This window comes from Cyprinus carpio, chromosome B23 (assembly GCF_018340385.1).
Source record: "Cyprinus carpio isolate SPL01 chromosome B23, ASM1834038v1, whole genome shotgun sequence".
Taxonomy (NCBI): Eukaryota; Metazoa; Chordata; class Actinopteri; order Cypriniformes; family Cyprinidae; genus Cyprinus; species Cyprinus carpio.
Window position 1 is genome coordinate 6,970,405 of NC_056619.1, and position 27,493 is coordinate 6,997,897.

Sequence of the window (27,493 nt, forward strand, 5' to 3'; positions counted from 1 at the left end):
ATTTAAAAAATACAAGTATGCAATTTTGGATGCACCCTAATACACATTTATGAAAAAGAAGTGTGCTTGGCTGTAGGCCTATTGATCGAGCACTTGTAGTATACTTCAAATCTTAAAAGAAGATATTTTGAAAAATGTTGGTAACAAAACAAAAGGCGTTTCTGGTCTCAAATGACTTCCATAGTATAGAAAATAATAATAATTATAATAAATACTATGGAAGTCAATGGCTACCGGCGACTGTTTGTTACCAACAACATTCTTCAAAATATCTTCTTTCACTTGAGGGTGAGTAAATGATGACAGAATTTACATTTTTAATCCCTGTTGATGATAATTGTGCGTAAATGTGGCATATGGTAGGAGATTTGCGTCGTAAGGAAGGCTTTGTGAAAAAATGTCTGAATCATTCAATTGATTTGAATTACACTTTCAAATATGAGTCAGTGTTTGTGTGAAATCCTCTTATGACAAAAATATCATTTCATTTCCTTCAGTCAATCCTTGCCTTATTTGCATGTCATTTGCATAATACTGCGAAAACAATTAAAAGGGCACGACAAAGAACCGTATAATCATCTCAAACCAACTTTGCTTTGTACTGCTTCCTTAATCTGTCTGACTCTCTTGTTATCTGCTCATTTGTGTGTGCTCAGAAAAGGCCCCCTGCACACAGATGGCCGTGTTCACGGCATCATTAGCGGGCTGTAAAACGAAGCGGGGGCCCCTTACAAAGGCCCGGCGTGACACTGGCACAGGCTCACCATTGTGGTGGCGTCTGCCGGGCTTCCCCTAAAAGTGCTGGCATAAAGCGTGCCTGGGGGCTACAAGTAGTTTGGCTTCAGCCGACTTTACCCCCAACACACACACAGCGTCCCACCCATTGCTCTGCACACTGTCATATGGGAATGTGTGTAATCTGTGGAGAAGCCACTCTATAGGCCTCGTCTTTGTGCCTAAGAGCCTTCTGGTGCTACGCAACAGATATTTCAGTGTGTGCATATGTGTTATTGTGAGCACGTCCTTCATTTGAAGAGCTGCTGCTTCCACACACACTCACACACACTTCAGAGGAGAGTGGAAACACACACAGCTCTGCAGTGAACGGACAGCGTTCATGATGTGAGTAGTTCCTTATTATTTACAACTCTCAAATCTGCATAGACTGATTAATTTGCGGTTTGGTAGCATGCTTGAACTGTATTAATATTTATCAATACATCGATACCTTCTGAACTGTTACAGTCATACAGTCATCCATATATCATCCTATATTTCCTTACAGCCTTTTTAGCTTGATCTGAAATCAGTCAGCTACTGTTTTTTCTTTATTGCACACTTTTATCCACTGATGATTGTCATGGTTATATATGTGCTGTGTGTGGACCAACAAGGTTGATTTGTAGGTACAGTACATAGCAGATTTTTTTTATTATTATTATTTCTCTGCATAAATGGCTGCCCACTGCTCCGGGTGTGTGTTCATGGTGTGTGTGTGTGTGTTCACTACTGTGTTAAAAGGCCGCCCACTGCGCTAAAAGGTGGAGAGCTGAGATTTTTGTTTTGGGTTTGGATGCTTGGTTGTATGTCACATCACTTTTCACTGAAGAAGATGATATTTATAATAATTATAAGCATGATTTACTGGACATGATTCCTTTAAGCAATAGTTCACCCTGAAATAACTAAAAATGCACTCAAACATGACTTTTTTTTCTCTTATATAAAAGAAGATATTTTGAGAAATCAATGGTAGCCAAATAGTTTTTTTTACCAACATTCTTCAGATGTTCTGCAGATGAAAATTTTATTGGTTGTAATAAAATGGGGTAAAATTATGTAAATGATGACAGAATATAAATTTTTTGGGTGAATTATTTATATAACACCACATTATACAATACTTATGGTTCTCCAGTTTGATTGGTCGAGTGCTCATATAATAGTCCAACAGCTGAACTGTTTCACTGTTTTTTTTAATTCACTGTTTTCACATCTGTGTTTAGGTGTTTCTGACAACGGTTCAGTAATTATTTCTGAGGATTACAATGTTACGCCAGTAGGTGTCGACAAGCGACTGTCTTCATGAGTCATTTGAGTCATTTACTCAACGGATTAGTTCAAAAAATTATTCATTTAAGAACTTATCAAGCGATAGCTATGAGTGAGTCATTTGAATCATTAACCAAACAGAATGGTTCAAAAACTTGGTGATTTAGCAAGTGACATGAGTGAGTCTTTTGAATCATAGACCCAACTGATTCGTTCAAAAACAAATTCATTCAGGTATGAACAGCGCGTGCGAGTCAGCAGTGGCTTTGTTTGGAATAGATTTCTTATTTGGAGCATACACAATTGGCAATACTGTGACTAAAATGTACGTTACTCAATATTTTGTCATACTGTATAAAAGCAATGTCAGAATTGCAATCGTGTTGTTTAGATTAGATAGCATTAAGAGTCAGCTCAGCTAGAAATATGACTGCACGTTGAAACTTTTCACAGTGTGCATGAAAATACCTTCAATGTCATGAAGAAACGGATCCAATAGTGCCGTATTACACAATAATGTATCATGGATGAGTTTCAGTTGATGCAATGCGAGAGGATGCTTGTCCCACAAGGAGAAATGTTCTTAAGACTGAACTTTCACCATTTCTCTGTTTAAATGTGCATAATACTTGAGCAGTAGGCTTTATTGCTGTCAGTTTAGCATTTTAAATGAGTGTGAGTGCTGATTTTCATCAATCATCTTGTGTTCTCGTGCTGTGCGCTGTGACGTATTCATTGTATGACATTCATTTTGGATTCAACACTGATGCCACATCATGTCAGGAGGTGCCAGATTTGTAAGAGCTTCATGCCATGTGGTGAGATGATTAGTCACTGCCATTGCTTTTGATCAGCTTTGTGTCTCTTTAATGGATCGCCTCTTTTGAAATTGAAGATAAGGCATGTTTGGCTATGTCTTATCTGAAAACTTGTGATGTGCAAAATGTTTACCACCAAAGATTAGAGAGCCATTTGTAGTTTTTCCTGCTTGATAAGATTCCCCAAGCATAACATATTAACATTTTACATAAAATATGATCTGAAGAACTAATTTTTTCCATTCTGCTGTTAAAAATCACATTGTTGCTAATGACAGGAGGAACTCCAAAACTGTTTTTCCTATCCAAATTAAATTATATTTAGCATGTCAACTTCCACTATTGCTAGCTAGTTATCTGACACATAAACAGAAGTGAAATTTTAATAAAACATTATTTGTTTAAATCAACTTGTTTTAGTCTTGTTTACAACCCTAAATTAATGGCTTAGAAATATGTATTTATGTTCATCGAACAGAAGTTCAGATTATCCCAAAATATATTTATTTTATTAATTTGAGGAGACTTTTTATTATTTTTATTATTATTATTATTATTATTATTATTATTATTATTATTATTATTATTATTATTTCTTCATTTTCTTTATCTGATATCATTTTAAAATCATCTCAGGGTGTACAATTCCACTATTGTCATGTAGGGGGCAACAGAGAGACCAAAACAAAGGTCTTTATTGTGTTATTTTATAATTTCTGCTCTATTTAAATGCTGTTTGAGCATATCATGTTACATTTCTCTGTATATCTAATGTATGTTAGCTGTCCTGTTTTTTGCACAAGACATGTTATTCTCTCTCTGACTCCCAGGAATGCCACCGTAAATTACAGTCAGACAGCTGTCTGCGAGATAGATGTTGTTTACTGGCTTTTCTTTGCTCCATGCAGACTACAAGTGTGTATCTGTATATGTTTGTTCATTTAGATAGATGTACAGCATGTGGTGGCAGCTCCCCTGTTGTGTATCTTAAGCATGTTCTGCTGATGCATTTTATATTCTGATGACCAAACAGTTTGGTCATCGTCAAACAGCCATTCGGTCAATTTGATCCATTTTATTAGGATCGGTTACTCAGCTGCTGAGTCACCTAAGCACTTTCTGGGATAAATTGGTCTCCGGTGATATTGCCCGTAAAATGATCCAAGAGTGAGCGCAGCGTCTATTGTTAGATCCCTAGGGATTCAGTCAGTGACCTTCACAATCTGTTCAAAACAAAGGAATCTGTCAGTATCTCACTTATTTATAGATCGATAGATTATAGAATAATATTACTCATATCTGTCTGACTCAACATTGTCAAGTGAATCACCCTCTCCAACAATGAGGAAATCGTAAACTACAATTATGCAGTTATTTTCCTGTAGGTGTTTGTGCACGACTAGCTAAATAGATATGTGATGTGTTTATGATCTAAAATTAATCTCGGCCAATTGTCACTTCATTGTGTTTTTAATCTATTATCTTAGTTTTTTTTTTTTTTTTGAGAAATATTAATACATTAATAATACATTATTAAAACATTCTTCATGGGTTAAAATTACTTTTTCGGGTGAACACAATATTGTTTAGACTATAAATGACTGACAACCACAGATAGCATCATGTTGCCATGCGTCACCTACCCATATGGCTTTTATGACATGGCTGCATGGAATACTTGAGTAATCTTAATGAATATAGTTAATCTCAGCATTTTGTGGACTTTTGTGGGGTTTCTTTGAAGGAATAGTTCACCCAAAATATTTTAATCACCTTTATGTTTTTTGAAACCCCAATGTTTTCTTTATTACTGTATATTAAACCCAAAATAAGTTATTTTCGTACAGGCTCTTTGGGAAAAATGTGCCTCTACCTACATTTTTGCATACTCCAAAAACATTTCAGTTCATATAATTCACTGCAGTTTCAAGCTGAAATGAATTGTAGTGGCAGTAAAACACAACCTTTAATCCTGTTCACAGATTATCAGTTAATAAATACTTATTTTCACACAATTCCATGCACAGCTTTTGCACACTTTTATCAAAGTGCATGATTTGTAAACATACATTTTGATGTTTGCATCACATAACCAGCTTCATATTTGTGGCTTTTCTTAGTAGTACACTTGCTTGGTAGCACACCTGGTACAGCATTGCCCTTGTAAAATGAAGTGCTCTGGTATGAATCCCGTAAAACACAAGTCACGATAAAAGAGCTCAAAGATGTGTAAACAAGTTAAAATGGCACAATGTCTTCAGCAAATGCATTTATATATCAGTTTTGCTTTTGTTAACAATTTTGGTTAGGTTTAGAGTAGGGTTAAGTGTAATTTGTATGTTATTTTGGAACACAAAGACTATAGAAAACCCAAGAGGTGTCACTCGTATAGTTTTGAATGTGGAATAATGCAATGCTCAATATGGCCACTCTATCGAACGAAACCCCGCCTTCTGAGCAAAAAAGCCAATAGCTAATCAGTATATTCAGCGTGTCACTGCAGCTGCCGTTAGAAGTCCCGGTTGCTATAGAAACAGTCGGCGCTCTGAGATGTGCGGCTAGGACTGTGCATGCGCACTGGCTGAACTAGCCTGAGAAATAAGCTTTTTTAAAACGCTTTTTGAGCAAAATAAACAACATTTATGAGACAGTTGTTATCAGATCTCATTGGTGATTTCAAATATGAAATGTAATCGTAAGCTTTGCAAACAGTTTTGGAGAATTTGTTGATTCTCCATTCAAAGAGATAGGAGCCAAGTGACATGACTTGCCTTAAAGGGACTTTGACAATAAAGACAACCTTGTAGAGCTGCAATACATTCAACAAACGTTGCCAGATTCACATTCATCTGATTCGGACAAAACCAAATGCACTTTTAGTTCCACTCACTAGATGTTTCACTTTGACAGTATTGCAAAACATGCAAGAAACAGCTTAATAGGATTTTGCAAAAATGTTTTTTTCAATAAACCTGATATGGACAAAAATACCATGAAAATGTCAAAAAAGTGTCAATATCCATTGTTAGCAGTATTTCTTTTTGTATGTACTGTTCCTTTAAATATCACATTTGGTTGAAATTGTTATCTTAAAAACAGCACTTTTTTTTTTTTACAGTGCACTCTGCTAACCCCTGTAATCTAAGCAGGCCAATTCCCACATTGTTATTAAGCACTGTTTGATTTTGTATTTTTCTAACCTTTAGCCTGTAAGTATGTTGATAAAGTATCCAAGTCTCACAGCTAGAAATGACTGCCCATTTCTCTGTAAACCTTCATCACCCACTGTTTTAATTAGTGTTTCCTGCACCCTATTTAGCTCATATCTCAATGAAACGAAGAAGATGCCCATTTACAAGCACAGCTGTGTCTCTACAAAGCCCTCCTGCGGTCCTCATTAAAACATCCCCTCTGTCGCTAACAGCTAGTTAGCATTGCCTGGATTTTACACTCTGTCCCCATCAAACGGGCCTAAATTACTGTTATTCCCCACTTAAAAAAGGCTGCTCTTATTTCAGCACATTTTACTTGATTCTGATGCAGAATTACAGTGACTGAAGTGGATATTTTAAGTATGTCAAGATTAAGAGGCTGTTGGTTGTTCGCTCTGCACCCTGGAGGCTAATTCTTCCCTATTTTTTAGACCAGTGTCAAAGCTAAGATACAATATGTTGCTCAGTGTACTCACAAGATGAAGATGTTGTATATTAAATCCTGCAGATTGTAGGAGGATTTTGATTCTGAGAGCTACAGCTTAATATGTTCTCTGTGCTATGCTAACAATTACATTACTGTTCATGGCCATGAACAAATGTCAGGCTATAAAATGTAGGCTAGATGACAAACAAAATGAATTAATTTATTTATACCTCAAGCCTACGAAAAACATTGCTCTTCATTCATTTCTTATTTGCTTGAAAGCTTTCGTTTAGTCACGTTTATCAAGTTAATGACGTATCACAAATGTGTCATTGCATTATCTTAAAGGATTAAAAAAATCATACTGTGTAGTAGGGCTGACCTCTAATAGTCGACTAACCATTAGTCGATGAGAAGAAGCTTGGTCAACTGTATTAGTCGCAGAAAATAAATAAATAAATAAATAAAATCAAAGTCACGCAGTCCATGATGGTCAGACTATTAATGGCTCTTAAAATACTCCTTCATATTTGGTCATACAGATAAGAGTAATACATCTTTCGAATATGTAAAGACTCTACGTTTATTTGCGTGCCCTCACAATAACAACAAAACATTAAGCTTCTGCTAAAATAATGAAAGCAAACAGGACGCGCTTTCTGCCGTCTCAGTCTCCGGGTATATTTGCCTTACAGACATGAAAAAATATATCTAGATAGGACAAGTCAGTGTCCCTGAGTTCATCTCTTAAGCCGAAAATAAAGAAAGCACTAGTTTACTAATAAATTATTAAAATGTTAATGCAGCCTCCTTGTTTTTCCCTGACACATTCATAATAATTCTGTGTGCTGTGGCAAGCTTTATGCATGCGCTTGTGCACTTATTAGGCTGTGCATTATGAATTAAATGGTTTAAGTGTGCGATTAGTCAACTAATGCTTAAAATGAACGACTACTAGTCGACTAGAAAAATCATTAGTTGAGGGTAGCCCTACTGTGTAGAGCAAGCTTTAAATGATGTTGTGGTATGAAAAATGAATTACAAGTACAAATATTACGATTACAAATATTCAAGGAGCCATTTGCAGTTTTTGCTTTGAGAAATGTTAGACATGAACACTGAAATTGGGAAAAAGCGCAAGGTCTTTCTTGAGTTGTGTTTTTTAAAAGTTAAACTACTTTTACCTTAAGCACTGCATTTTTTAATTGTTATGCCTCTGTCCATGTCCACATAGAAAAACAACAGAGAGAAGTTAGGCTACTCAGCGGAATGTAGAACACGTTCTGCGAGAACGCCCCTTAAGGCCCCTTCACACCAAATCAAGTCAAGTAAACTTTATTTATATAGCGCTTTAAACAAAAAAGATTGTGTCAAAGCAACTGAACAACAATAATTAGGAAAACAGTGTGTCAATAATGCAAATTGACAGTGATAATTATAACCATACATTTATAGTTTCAAAAATCATTCTAAATTTGAAAGAATAGCAGAGTTCAAACAACTATAGCGATAATGATACAGAGAAACAATATCATCTGAATCACTTTTAAAAGAGCATTTAAAGTGGCAGGTGACATAATTTCGCTGTGTGCTTATAATAAACAAAACATTATTGTACCTTGGACTGGTTTGGAAGCAGATACAGTTAGTTATCGATATAGTTATCGTTCTTGATGTGAATAGGCCTTTTTAAATTAAATTTTACATGTATGAATTCATGGTACAAGTTTACATTTTATCAGTTCTATGCAGATTTATGCGGACGAAATTGAGGCTGTAAGGGACTGTATAAAGTTCCTAGATCACATTCCACAACTCACAATTTTTAATACTGTTTTAGGGAGTTTTTGTCTGCTAGAAGTTGTTTGTAAGAATATTCTTTTGGTTGAATGACTGGCTTGTTTATAAACAACAGTACAGTCCATTGAATGCATGTCTTTCCCTCACAGCCTCTAAATATGGCACCACCCTGACTAAGGTCTAAAGCATGTCAGTTTCCCAAAAGTATTTAATGTCAGCTACTCAGAAAGTGTGCACAGCTATATTTATAACATAAAAGTGATGTCAAAGCCAAACAGTAGTGTTTAACCTCAAAACCCACGGATAGACTAAGCCTGGATTATTTACAACCTTAACATTCTGCCACTGCTTTTATAGCCCCCCACGTACACATTCGTATTTGCAGCATCAGGAGTCTTTATCAGAGTCTTTCAACCGCATCCCAAATTTGTTCTTCATGTCCGTTAGCTTCATCCTCTTAATGGCCCAGGTAGCTACTGCTGTAGGAGAGAGCTAATATTTCACGCCAAGCAGGAACCCAGCCAATGGGTCCATTTACTGGCAGATAGAGAGGAGAGAGAAAGCAAAAAAGGGAGTGATAAGGGAGAGGGGGAGGATCCGGACTGCAGGCGGACTGCGGCAGGAGGGGTGTGACGTGATCGAGAGAGAGAGAGAGATGGCAAGATACAACCCTCAGGCAGAGTCTCTGTAGCAGAGAAGCAGCAGAGATGCTCGGATTCCAAACAGGAAGCGCTTTGTGCCAGAAGTGGATGTAGTTTTTCATCAGTCGGCTGTGTTTGGCGGTGTAATGAGCATGTCATTCTGAGTCAGGGCTATGGATGAGTCAGTGTGGCACTTGTTAGTGACCTGGTATGTGTGACAGGACAGTGAGTTTGAGGACTGCAGAGAGTGTGTTTACTCCCAGAGAGCCATGCTTTCATTCTGCTTCACTTTAGTTTGGTTTAACTGGATGCTATTGGGTTTTTGAACTCTCTTTTGAGATTGTCATTGTGTGTCATATATCAGAAGAGTTAGGTCAGCTTTCAATAACTTTTGTGAATGAGTAAGACTTCCTCGCATTAACAGAACTGGGAACTGTTGATTGGCCGAGGGCTTTGCTGCCCTGCGAGAAAACTTCCTGTTTCCTCCAAGTGGACTTTGTGTTTCATTGGGCAAGCACGCCAAAGGATGCAAGTGTAATCCAGGAAAAAACACATCCTATTGTTTCTTAGGATTGCACACGGATCCGTAGCCCGCGCTTCTCAACGACATTACGAAGAAACGCACTGTACAGTGAAGCTGTAAGGTAAGAGATTTTGCACTGACATGTAATTTACAGTAATTTTAGTTAGTGAATGTGTGAGAGTGATTGCTACTGTGGTGTGGGAAGATGATGACAGTTTCTCAAGTAAGGGGACTCTCTTAGGAAAGAGTGAATGTTTAAAAAATGCACATCAGGCGATAGTGTGGTTTTTCATTGCAGTGATACCTGATGGGTCTGTGATAGCAGTGGATGTGTTTTACAGCATCTGTACTCTTACTTGACTGTGGCATAATATCCACAGCTGTTTCAGTGCTTCGCAAGTGCTTTTTTTTGCCTCAGGGCTACTTAACTACTTGAGTTACTTATCAAAAAATTACATGAGAATCTGACTAATTCTACTCTTTTATGTGGCTTTTGCGCTTTGCGGTGTGATGAGTGACTTTGTAGCTTAGTGCACACTTATTTGAGGCTTAGTTTGGTTGTTTGATGTGTTCAGATTCCGATGATTTCTTTTGAATAACTCAACAGGCTTGTCTTTATAGTTTGAGGATTTGGTTTATAAATGTCTTTTTGAATTTGAATGGTTTCATGGTCACAGCATCCAAATAATCCATAGAATGGTCGTCACAAACCATGTTTATCCACATCTAAATGTGTTAATGTGATCTGTGGGTCGTATTTTCTTTTGCCTTCAGTAATTTTGTTCAGATTTTTTGAAGATGAGGGCATGTCAAGCTACCTGTTCAAACAGCTTTACATTTGGCTACTTTGACTGTGTAATTTCTACCCAATTTTGCCAAAACACTGTAGATTTTGATTGGACACAGTCTTTTTTGAAATCAGCAAATATTATTATATTATATTATATTATATTATATTATATTATATTATATTATATTATATTATTCAGGTATTTTATTATGATTCGATTTAATGTTCAAATTCTTCACAGAAGGGAAAAGTGACAGATTGAGTGCAAACATTTCCAATTACATACTAATATCCTGACAGTGAGATGCTATACAGCGACATCTGTTTGTTATGAGCCATTAATTGTTTGAAGAATAAATATTTGTATCCATCCATTTTAAATTAAAATGCTGTCACACATGCTGTTTGTATTAAGCATTTGACATTGTGGCAATATCAAATATGGAGTGATGATAATTGGTGAATGACAGGGTCAGATGCTGCTCTGATGTGGCAGAAGAGCTTCAGACCAGCTGATGAGGACATGCGGGAAACACTTTTTAACCTTTTATCATTACACACACTTCCCACACACACTGAGTGTGTAATGACAATGGTGAGCAGTGGAGGCGGTCAGAGCTCATTCTGAGTCTCTTCAGATGTGCTGAACTGAAGTTAATTGAGTTTAAGGGAGAAGGACCTCTGACCGGGTGACCATTGTGTTTGCCTTCATGAGTCACACTGTCACTCAACAAGTGAAAACACACTGGTTTGTGATTAACCCGCTCATTGTCTGCTGTGTTACTCATACTTTATCTAACTGGTCAAATAATATGTGGTTTTAAGTAAATAGGAGGAACATTTAGAAATTTTTTAGACACAATAAAAGATAAAAGCTTTTAATGTGCCAGCTGACTAATGAGCAACTAATTTGTTTTAGAATATGTTAATTTTTTAATTAACATATCTTATTTGAGCAAATTAAGACCAATTTAATGGCAAATTTAAGACAAATGCATAAAACAAAACATACATAGCTACCATCTGTCACGCACTGTGTCGGAGTAAACGACAGAGATGTAGATTAGAATAAACAGTCTTTAATTAATCCACACAAGGGGCAATCCAAACCAGGAATGGAAAAATACACATACATCACAATATAAGACCCAACAAAGACAGAACGTACAGACACTTAAATACATTGGGTAATGAGGACAGTTGACAAGACACACCTGAATCACATGAACACAATCAAACAAGGAAGAAACTGGGTCACAGAGCACATGGGAAGAGGAAAACACACCAAAACAGGTCCATAATCCTGACATTTTGCTGATGGAGTGACAGAGGACCGAGGAGGTGCTGAAGGGAAGGAGGAGCCTGACAGAGCCTGAGGGACGAGGGAGCCTGGTGGAGCCAGTGGACTGCCGGGCCATGGCTGAAAGGAAAGAGCTAGGAGCCATGGTGAAGCTTCTGGGCCGATGGGCCGAGGCGGAGTCTGGGACTCAGAGGCTGGAGGCAAGGGATTCTCCAGCCACGGCGACAATGGAGACTGGTAGAACCGCGGTGCTCGCATCGAACAGATGGTGGGCTGAGGGTGAGCAGAGGGGCTGCCAGACAACAGCAGTGGAGGAGGCTGGAGTGGGAGGGTGGGTGATCATTTCTGAGCCTCTGGGCTCTCAGGGTTGTAAACAGGAGCAGAAGCCCTCCCTGGGCCAAACTTGGGAACGGAAGCCCTCTCTGTGTTGGACTCGTGGATAAAAGCCATCTCTGGGCTAGACGTGGAAACAGGAGGCCTCCCTGGGCTGGACAAGGAAAAAGGAGCCCTCTTTGGGTTAGACTCAGGATCTATGGCCCTCCCTGGGCCATATGTGGGAACTGCAGCCCTCTGTCTCCTCTCCACCTGTAGCTGGAGTGTGGTGAGTGTACTGGCACCGTTGAACTGTGGCTGCCTTTGCATCATCCAGGTGGATGCTGCACACTGGTGGTGGTTGAGGAGAGACCCCCTCATATGATTGTAAAGCACTTTCGGTGTACAGCAATACACAATAAAAGTGCTATATAAATGCCTTATTCATTTATACATTCATTTATTCTCTGGGCTGGACATGGAAACAGGAGCCCTCTCTGGACCAGACTTGGGATCTGAGGCCCACCCTGGGCCGGACGCGGAAACCGCTGCCCTCTTTGTGGTGGACGTGGGAACAGGAGCCCTCTCTGGGATGTACTCGGGAAAAGAAGCCCTCTCTGGGCTGAACTCAGGAACTGAAGTCCTCTCTCGACTCTGGTCAGGGGCTAGAGCCATCTCTTGACTCTGGTCAGGGGCTCGAGCCATCTCTCAACTCTGGTCAGGGGCTTGAGCCAACAGTCTTTTTCTATTCATTCTCCTCTTTTGGGCTGAGATGAAGGAGATAGCTGCTGTCATCATAGGGCTTGGGAGTGAATCACCAGACATGGGAATAACAGCCCTCTCTCGGCTAGATGTGGAGGCAGGACTGACAGAGAGCTCTGACGAAGGAGGGAGGAGAGGGGGCAGGTCAGCAAATAAATCCAAAACCTCTTCTTATGAGTCTAGCAGTCCCAGATCCACATTAAGCTCACCCTCAGTCATCGTGCAAGGGGAGCTCCTCGCCGCACTCTCGCTGTCCACTGCATTCTCCCTCGTGGGAAGAGTTGTAGCCGGCTCTCGCACCTGGACTGATGTCATCAGCAGCTCCAGATCTGCGGTGATCCTCAGCTCTGTCGCTCCTTGCGGCGATGGCTTGTCGGTCACGGTGGGCACTCTGTTATCGGTGGGCTCAGGCTTAAGCTCTGCGCAGCGGGGTGATGGTGGGCTGGGCTCTGTGTCAGGAGTGGAACTGGCGAGATCATCATCAGGACAGACAGTAAACGGAGATCCATTTCTCGCCAGTATCCACTCCATAAAGGTGAAATCTGCTCGAGGGCCATCTTTGGACAACGGCACGCTGCACGCATGGTTCAGGCTTCTGTCATAGAACGTGCAGAGTGGGTAGCTGGTAAGCGGAGCAATGGCTAGGAACATTCTGGTATGGCACCGAGCGATCTTTCCCCCTGCTCCAGCTGGAGGAGGAGGTATTCAGGATGGGATAAAGGGTCAAAGGGATCCATGGGGAAAATGGGGCGGGGGGACACACTGTACAAACCACAGAAAACAAACAGAGGGGAACACGCAATTAAACTTCTTTTTAGATCGGGAGACGTCTTTAATGAATCAACACAAGGGGCAATCCAAACCAGGAATGGGAGAAGACACACGTACATCACAATGCAAGACCTGACAAAGAAAGAACGCACAGACTGGGACTTAATACGTGGGGTAATGAGGACAATTGACAAGACACACCTGAATCACATGAACACAATCAAACAAGGAAGAAACTGGGTCACGGACCACATGGGGAGGGAAAACACAACAAAACAGGTCCATAATCTTGACACCATCATACATGAAATAAAATAAAAATAAAACATGCTTAGTAGCTACCATAATACATAAAATAAAACAAAACACAGATATTAGATAAAAAAATTAAGAAAAAAATAGTCAAATTAAACAAAAGCAAAATATACACATTAGCTACCATAATACATAAAATAAAACAAAAATAAAATTAAAAAACATATATACTATCTTCCTTCATTCAAAAAGCATACATATTAGCTATCATAACACACAAAATTAGCAAAAATAAAATAAAACATATATATGTGACTCTGGACCACAAAACCAGTCTTAATTCGCACGGGTATATTTGTGGCAATAGCCAAAATTACATTGTATGGGTCAAGATTATAGATTTTTGTTTTATGCCAAAAATCATTAGGATATTAAGTAAAGATCATGTTCCATGAAGATATTTTGTAAATTTCCTACCGTGAATAGATCAAAACTTAATTTTTGATTAGTAATATGCATTGCTAAGAATTTCATTTGGACAACTTTAAAGGCGATTTTCTCAATATTTATTTATTTATTTTTTTTTTTATTTTATTTATTTTTTTGCTCCAGATTCAGATTCCAGATTTTCAAATAGTTGTATCTCGGCCAAATATTGTCCTATTCTAACAAATTACCCCAAATAAATGCTTTCAAATGATGTAAAAATCTCAATTTCACAAAACTAGCCCTTATGACTGTTTTTTGTGGTCCAAGGTCACATATTAGCTACCATCATACATGAAACAGAAATGAAATAAAACATGGATATAAGCTACTGTCAAACATAAAATAAAAATAAAACATACACATAAGCTAACATCATGCATCAAATGAAATAAAACATACTTAATAGCTAAAATCATACAAAAAATACAACAAAAATAGAGCTTTAGCTACTTAACATAAAAAAAACTTTATCTACCATAATGCATAAAAAAAACATATATAAGCTACCATCGTACACAGAACATAAATATTAGCTACCATAATACATAAAATAAAACAAAACATAAATATTAGTCACCATAATACTTAAATTAAATTTGACATTAAATTAAATTTTAAATTCAATTAAATCTGATTACTGTTTTACTGTGACAATAACTGCATCAAGTAGGCTATGGTTTTCTGGTGGAAATTATTGTTGCCATGGTCATTTTTTGTAAGAGTACATCACAATAATACATCACATCTACTTTCTGAATTTTTATTATATCAACCACAAATAACCACCTAACTAACTAATTCTGTGTTGTTTTTATGCCATCCAGAGGGAACAAGGACCTACTTGAAATGCAAATTACATTTGATAACAGGGTTTGTGGACTCACAGCACTTGCAGATAAGTGCTGAAGACTCACTGTTTGGTGGTCACACTCATATTGTATTTTAGGGAACATACTGACATTAAATGAAAGTGTCATGTTTGGATTCATTGTTCTGTGCAACTTCTCATGCCAAGCAGTAGGTGGCAGACTTTACACAGATTCAAACTGAGCTAAAAAGCTGTCCATATCTCCTTTTGTAATCAGTGCAGGGAAGACAAAAGGGAGCAGATTGCAGATGCACTTTCTCATGTGTTCTCTGAGAGTAGATGAGGGTCTGCTGTTAGGTTTAGCAGGCATGTCAGCCTTGAATGTTGTTTGCCTCCATGTCAACAGTCCAATCAGTCCATGTGTTGACTTGTGATAAGGAGGTTGACATCAGGTGTGATGGTCAGCTCAGCCCGAGATAAACACCATGTGAAACATCCTGTGCTTTTCACCTTTATGAGCATCTTTGCTTGCTAATAAACCAGGTCTCTATTCCTAAGGCCGGTTGAATAAAGTTAGTTACTATGTTAAGACTGTGTCTGACCATCTAACAGTTATTCAAAGGGTAATCAGTCTTTTGCTTTACTCAGATTTGACCAGTCTGCATGTTATGCAATTGTCTTGAAAAAGTTCTGTGTTAAAGAAAAAAAATTAGATGACTTGTGAGACAAGTTGTAAGACTAGTCTAAACAGTATAGTTTGATGGTCTCTGTGGTGTACATGCGTACATTTTAACTAACATGATAAAATATAGCTGCCATCATAAAATAAAACAAAAATAAGACATACATATTAGCTAGCATGATACAACAAGTCAAACACATAGCTGCCATCATAAAATAAAACAAAATTAAAACACACACATTAGCTACCATCATACATATAAATAAAATTCACATATTAGCTACCACCATACTTTAAATAAATCAAAAATAAAATGCACATATTTGCTAACATCATACATTAAAAACAAAAACAAAACACATTAGCTACCATCATGTATAAAGTAAAACAAAAATATAACATGAACTACCAAAACCAAAAATAAAACATACATATTAGCTTATGTCACACATAAAAATGCAACATTAGCCATACATAAAATAAAAGAAAGACAAAATGCCTATTAGCTGTCATCATGGACATTTAAAACATGCAACAACAAAACATGCATATTAGCTACCAAAACAAAAAGAAAAATATATATTAACTACAATAATACAAATAACACAAAAATAAAACATGCATATTAGCTACCATTGTATATAAAATGAAATAAAAACATAATATTAGCTACCATATATTAAACAAAAATAAAGGATACATATTAGCTAACATTATGTGTAAAACAAACATAAAATGAATATATTAGCTACTATCACATATAAAATATAACAAAAATATACAATTAGCTAATGTCATTATCTTAAAATTCAACAAGTACGATAAAAAAAACGTGTACATACATAAAATAAATGAATAAGAAAACCTATATTAGCTACCATCTTATATAAAAGAAAAGAAAAATAAAACATAAATATTTGCTACCACCAGGGGCGCCGTAAGAGTGGGAAAGGTTAGGACGATTCCAAGGGCCTGGTGTTAGGGTTTTTTTTTTTTTTTTTTTTTTTCTTTACCTGGATAACGTCGAATGCGATTTTTTTTTTTTTTGAGGGGGACACCTCACACCCAGTTGTCAAATATGTTTGACTTGCTGTATTATGCTATATATCTATCTATCTATCTATCTATAAATATAAATATATATATATATATAACCTCACACCCAGTTGTCAAATATGTTTGACTTGCTGTATTATGCTATATACATATACATATATATATATATATACATATACATATACATATATACAGAGCTGGGTAGATTACTTATGAATTGTAATCAGTTACTGATTACAGATTACATGACAAAATTTGTAGTCAGTAATATAATCTCTTAGATTACACATTTTTGGTAACGTAATCTGATTACTTTTGGATTACATTTAGATTACATTTGTGCTAACCCTTATTTGATATCACATATAATGAATTAGCCCTAATCTTGTGCTATTTTGACAGATAAAAAATATATATATATTCCAAAAAATATATTTAATTCACCAACAAGAGCCACAATAGCTTCTTTTTCAAGTGCAATGTATGGAAAGTTAATACTTAAAAAAATACTAACACTAATGTACCTTGCTGTAAGTGTTTGCTAGTAACACTGAATAAAACAAAATCAGATCTTATGATTTTAAAGCATATTTACTTAGAATTAAGTAAATTTAGAAAAACAGCTACATTACAAAAAACAATATTGAAAAACATGAAATTAAAAGCAATATCCCTGCTAGGTCAAATATTAAATAAAAAATAAAAAAAACACTAGAAGTGTATATGACTGTATCAATGAAAAACATCAAACAATAGCTACATTGCAAACATAAATTCTGAAAAAAGACTAAATTCACACAGCAATGACATTTCTATCCATCTCAAAACATTTTAAGTGCATAGTACTAATGAGGAAAAGACACAAAACGATGTAGTACACATGCCAGACCAGCATGTGGCACTGAAATTCTGTCACAGAGACACACTAAGAACGGAGAAGACATGGACTATGCGGATAAACCTTGCGCTCGGTATAAAAACGAACATGGAACAATACATTTATTCATTTGTGTTAATGTTAATTAATAAAAAAACAATTGTTCAGTGTTTGTTCATGTTTTTGTTGCTCTTACGTGACGTAGCAGTGGGCTGATGACGTCATCGTTTCAGAAAATATACGGATTTGCTGTCCACATGAAAACGCAAAGGCGGCATTTTCAAATTTATCCACTCTGGGACCCGGTTTAAAAAATATCGGTTTCACTCTCCCAAAACACCAGATCCGTGTGGACGAAACACCTATACTATACAAAATGTATGCATATACAGCGAAATGCGTCTCCGTGTGGACGGGGCCTTGAAGTGCATAAGGTAGTAACAATTAAGAAAAATCAACATTACAAAAAATATATTAAAGAACATGAAATTCCCAGCAATAACTTTGCTAGGTCAAAGATTTCCGTGGACAGCAAATTAATCCGTGGTAGGCAGATCTTACACTGAACAGTGACATTTTCCCGTGTCTTTCTTTAAAAATTAAATGATGTCAGTACATCCAGTGATTAAAGGCTGCGTTCCCCTCCATTTTCCGTTATCTTGTTGTTGATTTCTTCTGAGTGCGATTCTGACACCCCTCTCCCTCTCCGCTGGAAAACTTGAAGAATCACGAACGTATGTAAGTGGCAGGTTTAATAGGAAAAAATATAAACGTTAAAAAAGGAAATTTAGGAGAATCAATTAATTTTGAACAACTTATTACCATTGTGTAAATAATATGTAATCATGTAATCCATAAAAAAGTAACTGTAGTCTGATTACGAGTATTTTAAAAAGTAGTTTACTCTAATTACAAGTACTTGAGATTTGGAATCTGATTACGTAATCCAGATTACATGTAATCCGTTACTACCCAGCTCTGTGTATATATATATATATATATATATACATACACGTTTATATGTAATATAAATTATATGAATATAAATATATTAAGGTTTTTATATGGTTTTTTTTTCTTATATTATACTTAACGTTTGTGTATTTATTAGGGTTGGCCGATGTCTACCAAATTAGCATCGGATGATGTCTACAGTGAAACATTGTGATGGAGGATGACATCGGGGATGGGGTTGGGGGTGCTACGGAGCCACTAAAGGGACATGGTCAGCCACTTGCTAACATTACTTTACAGTCCATGAAAGTTCACTTACCACATACACCGAGTAAAGAGAGATGACTGAGGACGATGGCGAATGATTTGTAGATACTGCACCACTGACAAATATCTAATCTTGTAAAATGTGTGGTAAGTACTGCCGCTCCGTAGTATAGAGTCCGTGTGATCACAAATCTTGAAAGTGAGATGAGAATAAAATCAAAGTGCGCATTCAAAAGCTGTTTCAATGCCCTGCATATTAGTAGCGGCTCCCTGATGACCACAATTTATATACAGTATAATTAACCAATGATATAAATCCTCCCATCTCATAGGCTATTTATTTCCTTTAGGGGTTCCGTAGTACACTTAATTTCCTTTCCGAACACGGAGTTGGGATGCGGTGGGGGAGGGGGGTGAGATCATGATGCCGGCTCAACATTGTGATGTCTGTCAGCCATTGGCGACGGAAGAGGGCATCATCTATCGTCCCAACCCTTGTATTTATATATACATAATAAATATACACAACACACACACAAGTAAACAAAAACTATTATTTTGAACGCGATTAATCGCAATTAATCGTTTGAAAGCACTAATATATATATATATATATATATATATATATATATATATATATATATATATATATATATATATATAATACCATTATATACATGCATGGTACCTATAACCTCTGCCCAAATACTTTAGTTATTATCACAATAAAACTGTGTATTAAGTTAAATAGAGATTACATTTTAAAAATAGATTAAAGTTTTACCTGGGGAAAAAAATATCCTGTGATTTTCACTTTTACAATTGTTTTCTTGCTAATAAACGTGCTGTATATTCTAGGTGTTGAGTATGTGTAGGTTGGTGGTCTCGGTGTCATACCTTGTGTTTAGGCTTGTGTCTGACTGACTTTCTTCTGAATGGAAATTTCCTTGGCATACACACCAGAGCGGGGTCCCATCTGCTGCCGCTGGACTCCTAATGATTATTAATAGGGCATCTGAAGAGCCCCAGACCTCCCCTGACATTTATAGGATTATTAAAAAACAAAGAAAAGGATGGATATGGATGGGCTCAGTGTCCGTCTGCCGGTCAATTACGAGCTATGTGGCTCATACTTCCTCGATCTGAATTGAAATATTATATAACATGAAAATAGACAAATAGAGACAGACACTCACTCCACATTAGCCTCTGATCTGACCCGCAACAGTGTTTCTGTAATGTCTGTCTTAGATTGGATAACCTTTCCTTCAGAGATACCGGACTGACTTGAGAGACCGAGATTTATTACAAGGTCAAGAGCCAGAGATGCCGTGCACATAAAAGGATCTCCATCCCATCACTTTATCTATTTTGGACTGTTTGTGGCTTGTCACAGTAAGAAAGTCATTCAGGCGAAGTAGCAATATCTTGTTTTCCTTTCCAACACAGTGCTGCTGAGGGTTGGACTAATATAGAGTTTGAAGACACAGGCGTATGAAGGCCCAAATAAATGATGCTTCTTGGTGGCAATTAAACTGCAGCTCTTCTCTGTGATAATAGGTATTTACAGTTCAACTGCTGCTTTTAGAGGAACTGATACAGGCCTTTCATGGAACTGGTAATTCATGGAAATAGCAAAATGGGTGGGTGAATCCTAGCACCACCACCAACCTGAACCAAGGCTGATGCAAGGCCGGATGGATCCTTCCTTTCATTTTGTTTGACCCTATCATCTGAATGTTGAAGCAGAAATCAAGACTCATCTGATCTTGTATTCTATTCATCTAATCTTCTATTTAATTTTGGTGAGCCTGCGTGAATTGTAGCCTCAGTTTCCTGTTCTTAGCTGACAGGAGTGTCACCCGTTGTCTTCTGCTGCTGTAGGTCATCTGCTTCAGCGTTGTTTGTTAAGAGATGCTCTTCTGCATACCTCAGTTGTAATGAGTGGTTATTTGCATTACTGTTGCCTTTCTATCAGCTCTCCTCTGACCTCTGGAACCAAAATGCATTTTCACCCACAGAATTGTCGCTCACTGGATATTTTCTCTTTTTTTGGAGCATTCTCTGTAAACCCTAGAGATGGCTGCGCGTGAAAATCCTAGATCAGCAGTTTCTGAAACACTCAGACCAGCCCGTCTGGCACCAACACCCATGTCACATTCAAAGTCATTTCAGTTGACTTAATTTGATTAAATAATCTGCACATCATGCAGTTAATTGGGTTATATTTTAATTGTTAAACACACTTGATATTTACTTATTGTATAATTATTAGTGTATTATAATTATAAGTAAATTATATTATAATTACATTTACATTTAGTCATTTAGCAGATGCTTTTATCCAAAGCGACTTACAAATGAGGAAAATGGAAGCAATCAAAATCAACAAAAGAGCAATATGCAAGTGCTATGACAAGTCTCAGTTAGCCTAACACAGTACACATAGCAAGGTTTTTTTTTTTAAATAAAATAAAAAAATTATAAGTTAATTATATTATTTAAAAAAATGTACAGTATGTAACAAAATGGAAGAAGGATTTTGAGAGATTCTAACACTATTTGAAAAACATTAATTGTAGCAACTATTTTGGCCATATCTTTGAATACCATGGTGAAATTTTGTTAGAGTTTTCTGGAAACTCTGTCTTTATTTGGTTATATAACACTATGAAAACCAGTAGCTGCTTTCAAAGGCCAATCTGTTAATGCTTTAATCGGTGAAAACAAACTTCTTAGTCTGAGTTTTGAGCATCATGTGACTGTAGAACTCACATGGTAGACACACTGTCTCAGTTCTTTACTCTAGCAGAAGCTCAAGAAACATTAAGGACATCGGGTTAGTTTGCTGTGGGCCAAAGTCAGGTGATCAGGTAAAGATGAGAATTTATTATATCGTTTCTGTTCCAACTCTGTCCAGTTGTTTTGGTGATCCACTTTGCATTTTAATTATGATTTGTTTGTAAAAATCATTAGGTGAAGGTTACATGTTTCTGTAATATGTGTCACTTAATATTGGACATAATGCTGGCTTGAGTTGATAGACCTAATGTTAACTTTTTCTTTATTTGTATCAGTCTGCTTAAGTTTATTGGGGAATATTAGTTCATGTTGTCTCTTAAAATCATTTTAAGCAAATTATTTACTGTACAGCTGAACAACTAAATGATACACTAAATATTTTAGAGACATGTACAGTATTTGAGTTGTATTGCTTATTATGGTAATTGAAACCTCTTACATGGTTTTCTAAGAAACATATGATGAGATGAACTGCTTATCCTAGTTTTTATTTATTGGATTAGAATGTTTGAACAATGGCCTTATTCTTATGTGTCAGTGTATTTGTGAAATCTTTCCTATTGCTCTTTATGTGGATGGATCTTACCCTGCTGTGACAGGACTGTGGGTGAAAGCAACCCTAATAACATTACAGCAGGATTTGGATAAGGCTGTAATGAAATTTTGCTGTGTTTTATCAGACATTCTCTGCTCTTGATAGTCTATTTGTAGAAATAGTGGAGCCTAGGGCTGTGGCTAGTTGTCACACTTTTCCGTTTCCAGTGAATATTTTAATGCTTATTTTATTAAACTCCATTTCTGTATACCATAGGGAGAGATGCCTTTGACAACATAACAAAATTGTGAAAAAAAAAAAAAAGGTTTTGGTTTCCAATATATATCAAAACTCAATATATATTTTACAGTCACTATTATGCAGATTAATCAAAAACACAAAGCTTCCTAGTGGCCATCCTTCACAAAACATAACATCTACTACATCATCTAACTTTTATCATAGGTAGAATGCAAAATGTTTCAATACAAGCTGTCAAATGTAATTTATGCAATATTTCAAACCTGTAACCCACGGGAGTAAAGAACCTCCGCAACTGTTTAAAATGAGCCCAATTCCTGCTCTTTTATGTTGGTTGATTAGACAACTGTGATTGGTTAGTTGTGTGGCTAAATACTGCACAACTAAATTTTGCAAGCATTAAAAAAAGAGATGAAGAAAAGAAAATTAAGCGAGAAGAAATATTTACTGCCTCCCTGTAGGTGAAGTTGTTCTCTTGTTTGATTTTGCCATGGTGCTATCAGATCTCTGAGGGAAAACTGAACATACCCTAGTCTAATGTTTAACAATTTAAAATGTGTAAAGCTTTTAAAGCAGGGCTATTGTATTACGTTCTCTCTTCAATGTGAGATTGGTTTGTGGCTTGAATTCAGGCCACAGTCGTCTCGGCTTGCATCCCACCTCCACTCGTGGGGTCTCCCACAGGCTCTGAGTTGTAACACTCGCTCTGATTCTGATTTGCCAGAAAGCATTACTGCCTGTTGTTTGCAGGGCCCTGATTTTGATGGATTGAGTTTTGCCTGTACATTTGGGGGTCAATAGTTACCATGGGACTATTAGTAAACCGAATGGGTTTTGGCCATCTTGGCCAGTCTGTGGGCTGGGATGAAAGCCTTTAGGACATTTGGGCACTAAATTGCAGATATATCTGCCAGACTAACTGAACTGGCAGGGGTTTAAAGGTCTTTGACTGAACCACAGTGAATCTCTGCATTGCTGTTGCTAGTAGATTTATTTTGGTGACCAGATGGAGCTTTACAGTATTTAGGAAGAGTTTTGTTGGCTTAACAAAATGAGATTGATATAATCACTCGTTTTGATTCTAAAGCAAGTATTTCAAATAACGACTGCCCTTTCTCCTGTATTCTTTCACAAGACTCTTAACCACTCGTGCCAAATCCTTCCCCTTGGCAGGATTTTGCTTAGAGAAGCTCTTGAGTAGATTTTCCCAGATTTGGTTGAACAGTCCATGCCATTTATGTTCAAATTCAACAGGTGGGAATTTACAATGTGTTTGTAAGTACCGTTTAGAGTAGTCACTCTGAGCTTCTATACAGACTTCATTTCTCTTTCTTTGACACTCTTTGGCCAGTGGTTCCTAGGATCTTTATGAAATATCAATATTTTTCACAGATTTTAATATTAAGAATAACAAAATAAACATTTTATGCACCCTCCTAGGGCATTTAGGACATTTAGGGGCAGTTTTAGTAAACAGGGCATATTAGTGCAATTCCAAAACAGTGCCGATGGGTGTGGATTTCTGCGGGTAATTTACTAACAACGCACACAATAAAGAACACAGACGCAACATCTCATTTACATATCGACCAATGCAATATACCAAGTGTAGTGCAAATTAGCACAGTCGCAAATAAAGAATTAAGAAATAAAGAAACCACAGTATGTTGAAAAGAACCGGAGGCCAAAAAATGAAGGGTTGCATGAAGTTTTGATAGACCTGGTATTGCGTGACTCCTAGTTGAGGGTTCCAAGTCGCAAACGTTAGTAAATCTCATTGCGTGATTCATTTGAGTAGTCTCCTCCCATAAATTTTGCGTCTGAAAGGGAAACTCCTACAAATGCATATTCAGTAAGGTCAGGCACAAAAATAGCTGTCCATGCCTTTTCAGCGCTAATTCGTCACTGCTCTTCTTTAGTAAATCTGACAGTACTATTTTAACGCCAAAAGACAGTTTGCGCTGTAGTAGTTTCCACCTACTTTGAGCAGTGCCTTGCACATTCACTTCACTTCAGTATTGGCATTTCTGTTACTCAGGAATGTCGAGAACCCCCTGCGGTTCCATCATGAGCCGCTAAAAGTTTGTGAACCCCCTGTAGAGAAACCCTGTAGGCTATTAAAGCCTTGGTTTGTCCAAGAGTTTAACAGTTTATTCAGGAAATGTAAAGATTTTTCACCTCTTTAGCATATATGACAGAAAAATAACTGCTCATCCCAAAACCTCACCCTATCAGATTGTTCAATTGCAACACATATTCATAAAATGCTTACAATTTGAATCTTCTTTGAAAGGTGGTCATATTGTTGAACTGCATGTATAGAGCTGCAAATGTGGTTGAAATGGTTCTTCAAACCATTGTAACTCCAATATGGATCCCGAAAGTGCATAATACATTGGACATCCAATGCTGTACATTCCTGTGTCTTACATGTATAATTGTCCTTATTAGTATCATTTATATTGCTGAAGTTTTCACTGAGCTTGAAATTGTGTTTCATGCAAAGTGTTGCATGCAATTTATCAACAATCACTGGTTCTCATGATGTTTGTTTCCCTTTTTTTCAGCTTCTGACTTGGTGCAGCCATGAGTGGGGGAGTGAATGTGAAGAGTCTTCCACGAGCCCAGCCGGGCTCCGGCATCCCTCTGCATAGGACCAGACTCCCCTCCCCAAAACCTGAGCCCAAGAGCACCAGCAGTGGCCTTCCAAGACCATCCACACATGTCCCCGTTAGCAACAGAACCTCCTGTAGTGGCAGCCCTACAGCTGTCTCCTCCAGAGACGTGCTAAGGGACACCACCCTCAGAAACCAGCATCTGCTACTAAGAGGCAGTCCTCCTAGTCAACGAGCTTCCACTACTTCTCAAATACAGACCCAAGACTCTAGATCAGCCCACAGCAGTCCACAAGTTCGACGGAAAGAGTCCCCACTTTTGAGGGGTACTATGGATGGGTCCAGGACAGAGAGTTTGCTTGACCTTCGGTCCAATGGCAACAAGAACTTCCAGAGTGGAATCTTTCATTCCCAGATGGGACGAATGGACAACGATAACAGTTTGATCTCAGAAAAACTCAAATGCCACGAGGAGAGCGCTGCTTCTGGAAGCAGTCAAAGCAAGACAGGAATCCCTTCATTCAGATTTAGTAACAAAAACTTGAGGCCTGGTCCAGCGGCCACTACCGTAGATACGGGTCTCCTCAGAGTCCGTCGAGAGAGAGTGTCCCTGCAGAACAGTGCCTCCAGTAGTTTTTCAGATGAGGAGATGTGCACTCCAGATGACCTCAGTCCCGAGGTCCCACAGAAGCCACCCCCCGAGACTACTGCAGTCCCAAAACAGGAAACCTCTAGTGTTGAGATGCTCAAAACCAAACAGTTACCAAAGGTCAACATGGCTGCTGTGGCACCTTTCAGATACAGGTAAGTTCTGGAATTTTTTTGAATGATTGTAGCGCTACTATGATTAAAAAATCAGCTTAGACCAGTACGAAAAAAACAAAAACAAAACAGGGATGCGTTTCCCATACAACTATGTAACTCCCTGCTTAACAACCATAGTATGATACATCAGTGGAGAAATTAACAACAAAATATGCTTTAAACCACAGATGGAGAACTATTACAACCGCACACATTTGCAATGTTGATTGTGAAGGTTAATTTGAACAATGGTTTCAGGAAATGCTGAATCGTTAGAAAGGATAGAACTTTTGGTCATTGTTGGGTATTAGTTAGTTGGGTCAGTGCTTTGGGAAATGCACCCCAAGTTGGAGTATTTTGGTTAGTCCAGATTTAGTTTAATATGGACCAGTGTAGTGTAGCCCTGGGGTTCTCAACTCTGGTCCACAAGGTCCACTTTCCTGCAGAGTTTAGCTCCAACCCTAATCAAAGATACCTGAACAAGCTAATCAAGGACTTCAGGATCACTAGAAAGTTACAGGCAGGTGAGTTTGATAAAGGTTGGAGCTAATCTGGAAAGTGGACCTTGTGGGCCAGAGTTGAGAATCCCTGGTGTAGCATAGAACTAACTGTCCATGATGTCTTCTCTGGTAAAGATGACCAAAGCAGGGCTTGTTATTTAAGCCATCTAAAGAGGACATCAGCACCTCATGCTTGAGACCAATATATTAAACGCAATATCTACTAATGACTAGCTATGTTGGTCTTTTCAGCAAGGAGGTTTCATACAGTAGGTGTACCTCACATTAATTCCTTTCAGTTAACCCTTGGCTAACATATTAAAGGTGCTTTTAACCCTGGGTTAAGCAAAGTTTCACACATGTAATTTTAAAAGGTTCAATTTTATTCAGATATTATACTTTTAGGGATACAACAGTTTGTCACTGGGGCAGTATCCTTGTATAGCCCTAAAAGATGCATATTAGTACCACTGAGTAGTGATATTAAGGTACTACTATAAACCTTGTAGGTGTAAATAAGGTACAAAATCACTTAGAGGGTACTTCCCAAGGTCTAAATTTTTATATCTCAAAAAGTAGTTTTTCTAAGATTTCACTTTACACCTGTAATAAGAAGTCCTGCTCACAGTCAGATCCATGGTCAAGAGGGTTGCCCACTTAGGTCCTCTATGCAAGACAGTTAAATTTAATGCATATAATATTGTTAACCATGTAAATATGCAAATAAGATAATTAACCCAGGGTTTACATGTGTCAGGTTTAATTAAGCCAGGATAGATCCAGCTCACTCAAGATAACCCAAGATTACATTAGGATCTGTTTTGAATAAATGATCAGTGAAAATGCACTGTATCTTTCTACCAAGCTAGTGTGCAACAAACTGAAAGAAACTTTATTAGTTTTTACAGCGTTTCAAGTGTTTTTGAAATTGTCTTAACTTGTTTTAACTGCTGCACATTTATTGTATTACATGGTTCATTACCTTTCTAGCAATTCAGTTCTGTTGCTGCAGAATTTGTCTTTCCTCTGTCTGTCCTTTTCTCCCCATTTCATCCAGTTTTGACAACTTTGACAGTCCATCATTTACGCTGACAGATTAGCCTCCTTTTCCACTCGTAATCTTTCCAGCGCCAAATCAGTCATGCGGTTCAAGTTTCTGTCCTGCTCTCAGAGACTGTGT

General features: G+C 37.5%; 1 protein-coding gene across 2 annotated transcripts; it reads left to right on the forward strand.

The window, feature by feature from the left end:
* The first annotated feature begins 891 nt into the window (after positions 1–891).
* On the forward strand, positions 892–25,887 carry LOC122141925. Of its 2 annotated transcripts, none has more exons than XM_042750754.1 (2): positions 892–1,122; positions 24,962–25,887. In XM_042750754.1, exon 2 carries the CDS (start codon positions 24,981–24,983, stop codon positions 25,815–25,817), a length of 837 nt encoding a protein of 278 aa, XP_042606688.1. In that variant the 5' UTR covers positions 892–1,122; positions 24,962–24,980; the 3' UTR covers positions 25,818–25,887. The 2 variants fall into 2 exon arrangements, with proteins under 2 accessions (XP_042606688.1, XP_042606687.1); XM_042750753.1 differs by lacking the exon at positions 892–1,122 and adding an exon at positions 8,454–9,594 and having other exon boundaries at positions 24,962–25,886.
* Positions 25,888–27,493: the final 1,606 nt, after the last annotated feature.